Source organism: Lytechinus variegatus, chromosome 3 (genome assembly GCF_018143015.1).
Source record: "Lytechinus variegatus isolate NC3 chromosome 3, Lvar_3.0, whole genome shotgun sequence".
Classification (NCBI taxonomy): domain Eukaryota; kingdom Metazoa; phylum Echinodermata; class Echinoidea; order Temnopleuroida; family Toxopneustidae; genus Lytechinus; species Lytechinus variegatus.
This window is the reverse complement of record NC_054742.1, coordinates 61,440,941-61,456,464: the sequence shown is the minus strand read 5'-3', so window position 1 is coordinate 61,456,464 and position 15,524 is coordinate 61,440,941. Positions and strand designations below refer to the sequence as shown.

At 35.2% G+C, this 15,524-nt stretch overlaps 1 protein-coding gene across 1 annotated transcript in view; it reads left to right on the top strand.

The window, feature by feature from the left end:
• The first annotated feature begins 396 nt into the window (after positions 1-396).
• The window catches only part of LOC121412106 (MAM and LDL-receptor class A domain-containing protein 1-like), a 16,468-nt gene continuing 1,340 nt past the window's right edge, over positions 397-15,524 (top strand). The window contains exons 1-10 of the mRNA XM_041605013.1: positions 397-670; positions 1,957-2,097; positions 2,856-3,124; positions 3,894-3,929; positions 4,759-4,843; positions 6,030-6,212; positions 10,850-10,998; positions 12,993-13,106; positions 13,771-13,864; positions 14,900-15,031. Coding sequence (XP_041460947.1) covers positions 397-670; positions 1,957-2,097; positions 2,856-3,124; positions 3,894-3,929; positions 4,759-4,843; positions 6,030-6,212; positions 10,850-10,998; positions 12,993-13,106; positions 13,771-13,864; positions 14,900-15,031 — 1,477 coding nt within the window. The remainder of the gene's footprint in view (positions 671-1,956; positions 2,098-2,855; positions 3,125-3,893; positions 3,930-4,758; positions 4,844-6,029; positions 6,213-10,849; positions 10,999-12,992; positions 13,107-13,770; positions 13,865-14,899; positions 15,032-15,524) is intronic.

Here is a 15,524-nt window from a genome sequence, read left to right as displayed (position 1 = left end):
AACAGAGGATGTTGAAATATGTTCTGCATTAAAAATGAGTTTGGGGCATTTCTTCCTTGCTCTTACTTTGAATCTTTCTTGCTTTAAAGGGGGAGTGAACTGTGTGTGGTCTCTCATTGACTGTATGTTATGAATACATAGTTTTAAAATATACGTTTTCAGATATCAACTAATACTACAGAGAATAAATTGACCTATAATTGTATTTGTATAGAGAAACTAAAATGTTTTGAGAGGAAAAATAATTGTTTGTTTTGCTACTTGGTAACATTATTACGGTATAAATGTATTGACTAGTTAATTAGCATGTTAACATTCAAGTGGGTCTATATTACTAGACTACACTAGCATTATGGGTCAAGAAACTGGCCAGGTATGAGTAGTTGAGGACTGGAGATGGTGCTATTGGTTCGTATCTGCTTTAATTGCTCATCACAATTGTTCAAAATTGTTCTTTGTTCTTCCATACAGTATGATATTGATGGCACACAGACTGAAATAGTAACAATATCCGGTAATCTTGGTGATAGATGGTTTGGAAAACAAGCTGAAGTACCCACCCTCAAACGATATCGTCTTGTGTTTGAAGCATCTGTAGGAAACAACAAGGAGACGGGGGACATTGCTATAGACGATGTTGATTTTAGGAGTGGCCGCTGCGGACATGACTGTAAGTATATTATGGTTACAGAAAATAATATTTGAGAAAAGGGCCCGGGAAACTCCCATTGTGGGAGAAGTGGAAAAATTCATTGTCTGTTTTCAATTTTTTTTTCATATCATTTAGATGGAATATCATGGAAGAAATCTCTACTTTAAATATGAAAGGATTACTTTTCAGATGCCATAGAATTCAGAATATGACATAAAAATGGAATATGTTCAGCAGAATATTTGTGCAGTGTAGTCATGTCCATGTACATGTATTATATAACTGTGTTCAGTCCATTTGAATCACAGCAAAATGGGGGTAATTTGTGAACATTGTGCTGAATTGAAATCAATCAGAATATTTGCACACCAATTATTAGGTGCGTTTGAATTTTACAAACCTCTGCCAGTATCAGCAAAGCATTTGCCAAAGACTAAAATAACGGTGAGTTTCAAATCATCATGGAGGCATTGGATAGGAAGTTTTTACATCCACTTTTCATATCAACTTGTGTAGTTCAAGACTAATTCAGTCACACACAATGTGTGGACCATCATAAGCAACAAGAGTTTAATAATTGTATGCCACCCACTCGGGATATGATGACTGCATTTGATAGTTAAAACTAGAGCCTTTGATGCAGTGCACTTTCATACATTATTGCTTCAAAAGAAAGATTACAAATTACCACACCTACTTATCCTATAATTATGCATCAGTATATTTTGTTTAAAGGTTGAAAAAAATTATGAACAAAATCGTCCATGAAAATCCCTGAATAAGCAACATGATAAAACCTTTAAAGACTGTTACCACATGCTAAATTGCAAATTTATATCATAGGGTAAATTTACGAGTACCGGTAAAAGAATTTTTTGTGTGCTAAATTTAAGCAAGTTAAGCCTATCGAATAGGCTGTCAATGATAAATTGCCCCAAATTATATAAAAGGGTATTAGTAAGAAATACCCACGTGAGATATAATACAGTTTGAACACAGTTATTTGTTTCAAAATGTAAGAAGTGTGAGTGATTGTAATGCCCAAGTAAAATGATATGTATTTTTGTTTGATAATATTATAGTGATGTCGATCTTGGTTATTTGATAAAACCAACCTCTCAAACTTATAACTGGTCAATTGAAGTAGTTATAATCATAGTAATAAGCAGTTTATTTTTATGTTAGCAAGAGTAAATGACTGGTTACGTTATATATTTCAGCTAGTCATTTGATTACAATCCAAATTAACATTCTGTAACAGGCAATGTGAGAATGGATTATTTAAATTTCCCTCTTCCTTGTAGTATCCTGTGATTTTGAGGGTAGCCAGTGCCTATGGGAGAATACACAGTATGGTGATTATTCAGACTGGTTAAGACTAGCAGGTGCTACCTCGACATGGAGGACTGGTCCATCCGTTGATCATACCACTGGAACACCGCAGGGTAAAAATAAATCATTTGTAGGATAAACCTTGAAACCCACGATGAGTCTCCAAGGAAAGTCTGCTTTAATTTATAATTAAATTGAATTTATTTAGCTAAAAATAGATTTTGTGGCTTCAAAATCAAAAGAGAATTAACAGTAAGCTCATCTGAATGAGTAATGCTTCCTCCATCTTCTGACAGATAATGAAGTGATGAGATCCAGACGAAATGAAGTAACAACTATTTTGTGAGATTATATTTTCCTGGAATGCTAAAAGTTTCAGTAGGTCTAGAACAGTATGTTTCATGCTTGAGTATAAATGAGCTCTACTTTGATGCATATTTCCCTTATTTTATTTTTGTTAGATGAAGTACTTTATGGGTTACAACTAAAGAATTTCAACAAGTTATAGATCACTTTAAAACCTGAAGCTGCTTTTTCATAATATGAAAATCTAAACATTAATTTTGGCTGACTATTGTGGGTTTATTTTTTTGTAAATGGTCTTAAAAAAAGTAGCCTACAGCCTTGCATCCTTGCTTAATTGATATGGATGAGCAAAGTTGCTCTTCAAGTCAATATTGGTTACAATTGCAATGTTTTGTGTTTACGAAAGTCTTAAATTTTTTAATTGGTTGGCATCATTGTACACTGGTAATTTTTTCAATTAGATTTGGGCAATACTAGAGATGACAAAATCACAAATTTTGTAATCTCAGAAATTCAGTTGATTTTCAAAGTAAGATTTCCTCTTTCTTTTCTTTTCTTTTTCCAGGTTATTTCATCTATTTTGAGAGTAACTCTGCGACAGTTGGATATTCCGCCTGGCTGCTGTCGCCTGCATTCAAATATGACGACACCACTGCCTGCTTTACATTCTGGTACCATATGTATGGCTCTACTGTTGGTGAGCTTAACTTCATTGTCATCGATGAGGATACAAAAGAAGAGACGTATCGATGGCGACTCAATGGTCAACAAAACCCTGACCAGTCAACGTGGTTAGAGGGCCAGTTTGGAGTGCTGGCTCCAAGTGATGGCACAGTAAGTTCAGTGGTGCAAATTAAAGTACTCTTTGTCAAGCATCAGATTTTGCAGTAGCTAGAGCATGTATATTAATGATGACATTGATGATGACCACCTCGTAGAACATTTGTTTCTCTCACATTCAGACCCTTATTGTTTTTTTGCACTATTACATCACTTATATCCAAGATATGAACCGCCAAAGGAACTTTAGCAAACTATGCTCCAACAAACCGGTGACCCATTAATTCCTGAGTGGAGAGTGCAAATATAGATAAATGACACTACATGTAGGACTTTATTCAATGCTATTTATGTATAATTATGGATGCTGCCCGTTCCTTTGTACCAGAGTTCAGAAAATTTGCATCTCTGCGGGATTATTTAGTATTATGTCATGGCATTGTTGAGTCGGGCACATTTACAAAAGAAATCTATGATAACATGCACTATGTAGACTTGATAAAAAAAAAAACAGAACATCTCACTAGTTCACCCGGAATAAACAGTTGCTGAGCCTTAACTTGGCTGTGATGTTGGTTTCACTTACATTTCAAATTTTTGAATTATAATATTTTTCTTCTCTAGGTTTGTGTGTTAGCAAATATCTTTAGTTTCAATGATTATCTCTAACATATAAAGTTCTTCTTGTTGAATATTCCATTTTGCTCCTTCTAAAATGTATCAAAGTTTTTCGCTGAAAAGACATGACAAGATAAATACATGAAATGATGTTGCAACTACATAAAAAGAAATAACCCCAATATGTGTTCTTTTCCTCTAATAGACGACTACAACACCTCAAACAGGACAAACATTGATGGTATGTACAATGTATATTATCCTTGTCAGCTCCAAGAAGGGATACAATATGATGGGCATGGTCCTTTGTTTTTTTGAGAATTACGCATTGGTCATCCATCTTGTATTGGCTAAATCATATAAAAGATTATAGTTTGCACCCCTTTATTTGCAAATAATGGATTGGGACATTTTATTGAAAATTTTGCCCATATTTTACGCATCCTATGTTTTATTATATGATCATTAGTTCTATCTGAACATGTTTAGTAACACTCTTTAGACTTACCAAAACATAAGTCGTCATTGATGTAATCTTAATTTATCATTAAGATAACGTGTGTATTCTAGATCTCTCAACCTTGTTTATTTCAAATTGAAAATGCTTTGTAATCTTGTGTATAGAAGTCATTACACACTCCACATTTCAGCATTGATATTATCAGCCAGTATTCTTCAAATTGGCAACTTAAATACATTTGAAATATTCATAATTCATTTATAATTGAATTTTTCATGAAGATTTTATGTACAAATGAATACAAGTTGATAGAGAGTGTCTTCTGAAGTATGCACATTTGCATGGGAAGACTGATCTTTATGTTTCAATCACATTGTCAATTTATGAATTTTATTCATTCACATTCGGCAGATATTCAATTGAGGAAAAGATACCAGTGCATGGGAATAATTTCAGTTTTTGTACAATTTATCTTCTGTTCCTTCTAATATCTTTTAAATGATTTTGGGAGTCCTGCATCAAAGGTAGTTGAGCGAAACCTCAGAACCTGGCAGAATTTAATGAGTGTGTTTTAAAAGATGGAAACATATATATTTTTTATTCTTTACAGATCAGAGTGGAGGCAGTATTGGGCTACTTTCTGTATGGAGACATTGCATTGGATGATTTGAATGTCGAGGCAGGAACTTGTAAATGTGAGATCATTTCTCTTGTTTGTTGTATGACAAAACATTTTACATTGTAACGCGTCATCGACCTCACTGTTGCTGATGTGGAGTGTTACTGAATTGTCACTGCAGTGGTGACAATGCTGAGAACATGCAAGAAGTGTCGCCCTTTTCAGCAGGAAATGTATATAGCACTTTGATTCAACATGCAAAATACATGTACCAACATGTCTGTGATTTTAAGTTTTGATTTGAAAAAAAAAAGTTATATGAATTGTATTCAAAGATGAAAACCCTTACCTTCTAAATTGTCATCTGGATGCTTTTATATTGTATAAAAACTACATGTTTGTACAGCTCAATGGCCATTGCAAGCTTCCTGTACAGGTATGAAAGCAACAATGCTCCTGGTGGGTTTTTCATTCTGTTCTTAAGTTAAAAGCGATTTTACGAACCACTGGTGATCATTTCTTCGAAGCTAGATCAATAAATCAATACCATTGAAAATTTGCAGTTCATCATTTACCAAAAAAAGGGATCACCAGTTGTAAAGTCAGTCAAAAACTCATCTATGAAACACCCCTTGAAATGTAAAGATGTCACAGCAATATCAGGTATTTGAAGCTCATTTGACCTTTCTGCTGAAATCTTTTTTAAATGAAATCTACGTTCTAATATACCTGTAGTGCATGTTTGATTGTATATCAGTGTAAAAAGTTCAAACGAATTGAGTACCCTTAGCACCCTTAACACAATATTTAGTCATTGATTGTAAGGATGATCTTTACACCTCATTGCATTGATCCAATACTACCAGCATCCATTCTTCTAATAGTCAGAATGTTGTTTTTACTACTCCTACTACCCCCTACTTCCCCTACTAATGCTACTTACATTGCTACTTTACTTAACTTTTACTTGAGCTTTATACATGTACTTATTCTCCTACTTTACCTATAATTGACTTAGTCTCCCAATTTACATATAATGTACTTTTAAAAATTTTGCCTTCTGTGTAAGGGAGGGGGGGGGGATGTTTCACAAAAAGTTGTAGTGCAAACATATTCATATTTCACACATAATCTCATTAAATCTGTGGCACAGTGCTTCCCATGGACATGATCTGACCAATGTGCTGATGCGTGCAGACACGTATATACTGGGTATGTATAGTAAGTGTGATTTTTCAATCTTTGTGAAACACCCCCCACAGATAAACCAGAAGCAGCAGATCCATCCAACCAAGAAACCATTAATTGTGATTTTGATGTCAACTGGTGTGGATGGAGCAACGTTCCAAATGCCGGTCCAGATGATAAGCTGGACTGGCAAAGACGCCGGTCAGGAACACCAACCCGTGGTACAGGCCCAAGAGTTGACCATACTACAGACTCATGTAAGACAACATTTGCAAGGGCAGATCCAGAATTTCTTAAATTTTGCTTGGGTGTGGGTTAGTGCTGCAAGTCAGGCGGCATGTTCGGGTTCGGTTCGGTTCGGCAATTTTTTTCCGAACTTTGGTTCGGTTCGGGGTTCGGCAATAAATGCCAAATAAAATTTAACACAAAAAATAAAGACCGCCGACCTACAAACAAGTAATCTCGTGCATGATCCGTCATGTATTAATAATAAATTTTGTTTCTAAAAAGAATAGTTAAGATAATTGTTGAACTTTCTTTTGTTTTAATTAACAAAAAATAAGTCATTTCTACTTTCATTTTTAAAATGAAAATAAAAAAAATCAAAAGAAGAAAAAAATATTGATAATGAGAGAATCAGGACAGAAACAGAATTACAAAGATCAGAATATTTTTTTTCACGATTATTTCATGTAGCTATGATCATGATCGATTACGATGTCATTGCCAACGCAGCTTCTCAAATTGGAAAGTGTTGATCGGGAATGTCGAAATAGTAGACAAACAACCTCCACTCAACTGTTATTATACCGGTAAAATTCACATTCCAAAGAATACGAGTGTTTTAGAAAGTACCTATTTTCTGAAAAGTGGTAAAATCTGGTCAATGAATTACTTTAAAAAGATAAATATCAGTCCATTCTTGGTCCAGAAAGATGGACGCTACGTGACTTCAAACATATTTCTAACACGAAAATGAGTACATGGGACTGTACTGCATATTTTAGTGTTGTGAAATCACTCGGCGTTGATCGTCAGAACTAAGACGGAACTGATAATTTATCATTTCATTCTCAGTAATTGGCCAGATTAAACCACTTTTAAGAAAATATTGACAATGGAAAAACGTTTCAAGTTTGGAATACGAATTTTACCTGTATAATAGCGACCGAGAGCAGGTTGTTTGGACTTCCTGTTTCAACTTTCCTTACCAACCATTTCCGGAACATCGATCAGGGAACATGCGTTGATTTGGTTTGAATTTTTATCTTTTTTGTTTTTTTCACCCTCATTCCTTCATCTCTTATTTATTTATCTTTTATATTAATATGGAAATTTCAGAAGGTGGAATATACTTGTCAGTCACAAGGAATTAATTTATGTCTTTTCAATTAAATGTACATCCGATTACAGCAATACGTAATTCAACTACACTTTTTAACTGAGTTAAGCTTAAAATGTCCCCACATTTTATAAGGAAAAAATGTATTCATGTTTAGGCCTGGGACGATTGTCATTATTACCATTCGATTATTTCCTGGAAAAATAATTGAATGATTCGATTGTTCGTCGGGAATTACGTCTTTTAAGTCACAATAGTTGTCCTACTTTATGGTGACCCCCCCCCCATGAAGAAATCTCCATCAAAGTCACATGTTTAGCATAAATGAGGCCCTTTTCCCCCTTCTCCATGATTTTTTTATATCAAAAGAAACTTCATGAAATGAGATTAAATCTTTCAGTTTATTGTCCCAATGAAAATCTTTCCTAAATTAATACTGGTACCCTGGTATTATGCATTCATCCCTCCAAGTGCCACACCCCTGCATATAAATGAATCAGCCCCGCCGAGTCCAAAGACGTAAACAACTCATTCATGAAGTATATTCTTTGAGACTGAGCCCAGGTGGAGCATTTCACTTGAAAATTTTCATCCCTTGCCCACACCATGTCCCCGCCTCCACTTGTGGCACTGCCCACGATGCTACACATGTATTAAAAAAAATATTTCATGTGAAATACCTTTCAAAATAACGATTTTTTTATCATTTGAACCTACATGTATAACTGGGTCTATTTTTGGAGACTAGTCGAGAAAGTACTGGTGAAGGCGGGCGCGTGTTGGAATGTAGTTTTCATTGGTTGAGGGGGATATAAAAAAGGTTGCATTGTTCTGAAACATGAAAGAAATTCTCCGGCTCCCACCCCCTATCCTTCCCTCTCTCTTTCCCTCACACGCACACACACACACAGATGGGGGAGGGGTCAATTCATTTCTGAAGTCATGACCTTTCCTGATAAGGGAACCACATGCCTTCCGCTTCTTTGTTTCCCAAAGTTTCATTGGCTATCCGAAGGTCCAATCAGCTCAAGTGAGCTGGTTATGTGTTTACTTATTATTGTGCACGCACACAATGACTTATTTTGTGTATGAGGGCAAGGTCGGGTGGGATTAACATTTTCGGAGCGCTATCATGTTGGTATGTAACTGTGAATGTGATACAATCATTGATAATTTTTGAAACATTACCTCGGTAACATAATTTTTAAACCTGTAAAAAACAGCTGTCATCATTGTTTTCTTGTCATTTTATTTTTATTACTTGGGTATTAGAGGTATCCCAACGTCATAATCGGGATCTGCCGAACATTCGATTAGTGTAAATTTTGCTAATCGATTGGTGATTGGCGGCATGCCAATCGAACCATTCGATCAATCGATGTTTACTCCCAGGCCTATTCATGTTTATAAAAAAATTGAAAATGATAAAAATTTAATCAAACACGAGACCGAAACTGTCATACTTTGTCATTTACGAGGAATGAATTTATGTCTGATTCTTTTTCTTTATTAAATACAAAATGATTAGGTCCGATTACAATCACGATCGATTACGGCAATACGTAATTACACCACACTTTTATACCGAGTTTAGCTTCAAAATGCCCCCTCATTTTATCAAGAAAAAATATATTTATGTTAATAAAATATTCTTAAGTTGATAACAGTTCAATCAAAGACAAGATGGGAGCTATCATAGTGGATTTTAAAAATATATTGAGTGGAATTCTCTTTGTGCACAATCACTAACCAATATATATTTTATTGATTTTATACTTAAATCTATGTAGTCATCACATTTACGCATTACATTCAAACATACTTTTTTTTTACCGAACTTCCGAACCAGGCCTTTGAGTTCGGTTCGGTTCGGTCCGGTTCGGAAGTGCCAAGTTCGGCGAACTTCAGTTCGGTTCGGCGGTTCGGCTGCAGCACTAGTGTGGGTTAAGAGGGGTAAAAAGTTATTGGGCTATGCCAAGTGAACAAAAAAGTTCTTTCTAAAAGGACACAATTGGCTCCTAACTCTCATAAGAAAGAAAAGTTTCTAAATTAAAACTGATGACCATAAACATTCTACTTTTTTTAAAAGATCCAACCCCAGACAACCCCCCACCCCTTCTGCCAAAAAATATTCACTTCAAAGCATGTGTTACAATTTTTTATTGTGTATCCCTAGATCCGGGCATGAATTTGGCTGCATGTGCTCCACAAATGTAATACAAGTTCTTAAAGATTTGACAATTTTTGTACAAAGTTTTCCCCTGGCAGCCATAGAATGTTTTTTTTTAGTCTTCAACTCATTTTCATATGTCCGTCATAGACCGGACGTATTATGGTATCACGCTCGGTGTCCATCCGTCTGTCTGTCCTTGAAAACGCGATAACTTTAATTTGACTCAACCTAGACTCACATAATCTTGTGTGTATGATACTAGCATGAATCCCAGGAAGCCTCTTCATTTAGAGGTCAAAAAGTCAAAGGTCAAGGTCACAGTGACATGTTTTCATCTTACCCTTCTGAAGTCCTTGTTAACGTGATAATTTTAGTTGAACTTAATCTAGCCTCATATAAATTGGTGTGTGTGGTACTAGCATAGATCCCAGGAATTCTATTGATTTTGGGGCCAGAAGGTCAAAGGTGAAGTCGCCACCTTTCACTTTTTTATACTTGACCAATAACTCCATTTTTTGTATTACAGGCGGGCGTATTATGTGCATGCTTTAGCGACACTCTTTGTTGTTACTATTTTCCCCACACCAAATAAAGATGACTTTTGTGCAATTGTTATCACAAGAGATTCTGAATTAGACCTATGGTTGTAAATAAATATCTAACGAAAATGTTAAACAAACTGTAACATATGGATTTCTATGTTAATTAGAATATTGAGTTCAGAGTCAGACCCAACAAATTGTAAATAATTGGAAATGTTATATTTTTTGTAATAATGATATTTGTATATATATTTTTGCCTCATCACCCTTTATATATATATATATATATCTTATCATTATCTTCCTCTGCTTCATCATCATCATCATCATTATTATTATCATCTTTATCATCATCATTATCACCATCATCATTATTATTATCACCACCACCATCACTATCATCATCACCACCACCACCACCATCATCATCATGGTAATCATGATCTTCATCATCATCACCACCACATCATCAAAAATAAAAATTATTATCATCATTGTAGTCATTATCATCACCTCTACTTCTTCTTTGTCTTCTTGTTTTTGTTCTACTTCTTTTTCATTCTCTTTTTCTTCTTGTTCTTCTTCCTCGTCTTCTTTGTCTTCTTCTTTTCTTTTCATTCTCCTCTTCCTCTTCTACATTTTTTCTTTTCCTTTTTCATTCTCTTTTTTTTCTTCTTCTACTTCTTCTATTCTATTCTTGTTCATTATCATCATCATCAACAAGTCTGCTTTATCATCATCATATTCTTTATAACTATATTTTCCATCATCACAATCCTCATGGTAATTGGGAACAGAGTTTTGTTGAGTAGTGTATATGTTTCTTTCCTTTGATAGTTCAAGGGCATTATTTGTACTTCGAGTCATCTTCTGGATCTCCCGGGTTCAACGCCCTGCTTCGTTCTGTCCAAATCTCTGCCACACCGAATGGTGCCTGCTTCCAGTTCTGGCTCCACATGTATGGACAAACTATGGGCGAATTAGAGGTATGGTAGATGTAAAGAATGTAACATGAATCAAAGTTGATGGAAGAGTAGTACTAGTATAGGGTAAAAAGAATAAGTTCAACTCAAACACTTGAATCAGGAATTGGTACATGCAGGAACATATCAGCCAACTTGAGAGATACCCATGATTCCATTCAGCCAACAGTTATTGCCTGTTTGATGCTAGTCAGCATCTTGCTTTTTTGCGGAAAAATCTCTATACCATTGACATTGCATGACTATAGAAAGAGGAGCAGACTAGGTCTTGCATTGTGTTAATCCTTTCCAAAGTTACTGGTAGTTTCTCATTCCCTCTTGTAGGTCCAATCTTGCTGGAGGTCTTTGCATCATCTTGTTATGGCCTGTAGATGATTCAGACATCTGGTCTAGACCAGATGGATCATGCCTCGATCTCTTGAAACTTGAGAGAATGCTGTTGCTGTTTATGTTCCTGTTGCTGGTTCACCTGTTTTAAAAGAAATTCACTATTTTACTCTGTTACTACTACTTCATCAAATTTAAAGGTCAAGTCCACCTCAGAAATAATGTTCATTTGCATCAATAGAGAAAAATCAGACAAGCACAATGCTGAAAATTTCATCAAAATCGGATGTAAAATAAGAAAGTTATGACATTTCAAAGTTTCGCTTATTTTTAACAAAATAGTTATATGAACGAGCCAGTTACATCCAAATGAGAGAGTCAATGATGTCACTCACTCACTATTTCTTTTGTTTTTTATTGTTTGAATTATACAATATTTCATTTTTTACAAATTTGACGATTAGGACCTACTTGCCTGAAGCACAAAATGTTAAAATAATGGAATTCCACATGTTCAGGGATGAATGAAACTTCATTTCACTTGACAATCGTGAGAAAATCAAAATAATTCATATTTTATATAATAATATACAAAAGAAATACTGAGTGATGTCATCAGTTCCTTCATTTGCATACCGACCGAGATGTGCATATAACTATTTTGTGAAATGAAGCGAAACTTTAAAATGTCATAACTGTCTTATTTTACATCCGATTTTGATCAAATTTCCAGTGTTATGTTTGTTGAATTTTTCTCTTTTTATTCAAGTCAAGTTTTTGTTGGGGTGGACTTGTCCTTTAAAGTACTGTCACACATATGTAAGTGGCGCACGATGAATGCACTGCCTGTGCATTGAAATTGCATTTTTAGCCAGTGCGTTGTCATTTGCTAGATATGTCCCTCTTTCTCAGTTAACCGATTCTCAGTTATTGTGCCATGATAGTTTTCTTAAGTAAAGACGGCACCTTTACGGCACCTTTACTTGGCAGATCCAAGGGGCAAAGAAACAGAAAAAATGGAAAGAGAAAATAATAATAAAGGAGAGGGAAAAAAAAGCAGAAGAAAAGTTAATGAATTGGGGAGGGGAGTAATTGGAAAATATGAATTAACTTTCTGACCATTTTGTATGCATACAATTGCAACGGTTGCAAATAATCACACCTAGTTGTAAAAAACGCTTTGTTTTAAGCGTGAGATCACTCAATGCATGCAGGTGTCTTATTATGTTTCTCACGACTGATGTAGTGAAAGGCGCTTGCCTTGTTTCCGTTTAAAAAAGGTTATTTTTACATTTCCTTTTATTGTGTGTTATGGTTATATATAATCCTTCATTCAAAGAAATAGAGTCATATAAACAAAGAATATAGAGTCATATATACAGTGCTTAGAAACTACAAGCCATCATCATCTCGGGTACACAGCAATAGAACTAGAGTTCCATGATGCTGTGGTTGGGTGCAGATTCGACGGTGATTATTTTAGAGCAGCCTTAAATTTGTGTAGGTATTGCATTGATGTAGTTGCTGGGGGCAGATCGTTCCAATCCTGTATGGTTCTGGGCAGGAATGAGTACACATGCCTGTCCTAGATTCGATGATGATGTGAGGTATTTGTACATTTGAAATAGTCATTGTTTAATTTGTCTCTTCTTAATAAAAATTAAATGCAGATCTATTCAGAAAGTCCTGATGGCTATCAAGAAAGACGATGGAAGCAAACTGGGACACTCCGTGATGAATGGGTTTACAGGCAAATAGATATTGTAGCTGATTACCATTATCAGGTAAATCTTTATTCATTTCAGCTTGTGTAATGCAAAGTATTCCACTGCTTACTATGTCAGTGACAGACCCAACAATGTCTCTGAATTTATTCATGGGTCCAAATTTAATTATGGGGTACGTGATCCAATTCTCTAGCATGTTCTCATAGTTTTATTGTCTGTATATGTCCAAGAAGAAGCGACCGGACTGTTCTAGATAGGCTGATGGATACCATCATTCACAAAAATGATTGTGAAGACATTATTCGAAGAAAATAAGAGTATAATAATGACAAATTATACATCAATACAAATCTAATAAAGTACAAAATACAACTAGGCAAGATTCATGAGCTTACCAGTTGATTATTTGTTTAAGAGAAATTTTTTATAGGGCGGATGATTACAAAATATCATTTATGAGGCATTAAGACAGAACAAAGTTAGTCTTAAAAGATGTTTAAGACTCAAAGGAAGAAAGGTAAGAAAACTTAGGGGTTCAGAGTTTCTCATTTAGAATTGCCACAAAAGTGTCTAGAGGTAGCTAAATTTATCCCTACCTTTGTAGGTTCGATCCGATAATACTTGCATGATGATGATGATGATTACATGGAAAAGGACAGAGCATTGTAAATTTGATACCAGTGTGCACTCAAACAGTCAAATTTTGTATCTTATCTTGCAGCTCATTTTTAATGCTATCCGTGGAGTTGGTGATTTGGGTGATATCGCTATTGATGATGTTTTCTTTGATCCAACTGCAGGCTGTCCAGCTCTCGGTAAGTGGCAATTTTTGGCAATGTGTTATCTTTCTATGTGATGATAATTGAAGTAGGTATAGGAATAGTTTACTATAAAGAGTAGAATGAATGTTTGTTTCTTACTAAAGTTTAGTGGTTTGAAGCATGTTTAAAGTGTGTTATATATTTTGCATATTATTGTAAGTATTAGTATTATTTTATGTTATTTACAAGCCTGCTGCAAATGCCCATGAATTTCAGAAAAATGGGTTTACCATACACAGGAGAACTGGATGAATAGGAGTGGAATTGTTGACTCACACAAATACATTAATTATTAGAGCCCTCTTTTACAAGGAGTTGCAATTAATCCGATCCATCTCAAATGTGGTAATCATGAATATCATATTTCTCATATACATGAAGGAAATTATTTTGTCCATTAGAAAGAGGAAATCACTAATTTGTCAATACACTGATGTGACTATACACCATATGTGATCAGCCACTTGTGATTAAGCAAAACAATAATATGGTTTTCAAAAAGAAATTATCGACAAATTAATTATCTGAAAGGGTAATTAATTTTTTCATTTAAAAAATTTGAAGATGTTTAAGTTGATTGAAAGACAAAACACAGTACTTTTTTTGACCTCCTTTTTGCTGATTGCATTAAAATTTCACTGAGACTGCATGGTGTTCTCATCTCATGCCTGAGTGAACCCCAAAGCTCTCAGTGAATGTCTTCTGAATTCAATCAAACATTTGTATGGGTTATTAATGATCAATTTCATCAAGTTGTATATCATTTTGAAGATAAAGATGCTATTGTTGGTTTTGAGGTGGTCGGTGAGATATGGTGAGTATGATATATGTAACTATACCTTGAATAGGCTATAGATGGTGGTGTCACTGGCTTTCCATAGTTGTAGTTGATCTTTGATCGATTGTAGTTCTTCAAGTGAGTTCACCTGACCTTTGTCTTTGTTACAGACCTCTGTGGTCTGACATGTGGCGCACTATGCGGCAAGTGCATGGCATGAAATTGGACCTTTTCTCTCTTTTTCTTTGTAGAAAAGTGTTCGTTTGAGACGGACTTCTGTGGTTGGTCTCAAGAGAAGATTCAAGATGATTTTGATTGGTCTAGGAGCCGTGGTAGAGAACACGAGGACATTCCTGTGGATAAAACAGTTGGGGTTGATACAGGTGAGGAGAGATTTGTTGTCAGTGGTAGGAGAGATGGAGCCATGGTGATTGATTTAAAGGCAGGAGGAAGGTAATTTCAGGGTGACTTGTTTGTTTTGTATGGTTTCAATACCATTTGAGAATAACGCAGTTCTTGTATAACGCATATCACATTATGTCATAACGTCCCTATGCGCTTCCGAAGGACTTGGATATTATTACCCCGCAGCCTTTCACAGAGCGGTGGCATTTCAAGGAATAGATTCTTGCCATTTACCCATTCACCTCACCTGGGTTGAGTTCAGCACAGTCTGGATGAATTTCTTGCTGAAGGAAATTACGCCATGGCTGGGATTTGAACCTACGACCCTCTGTTTCAAAGTCAAAAGACTAATCCACTGGGCACAATACTCTAGGAGTAGAATAGCATATTAAAATGTTGGTCATGGTTAAAGTGAACATGGTATTGATGATGATAAAATATAGGGATGATGACGATGGCAATGGTGATGAT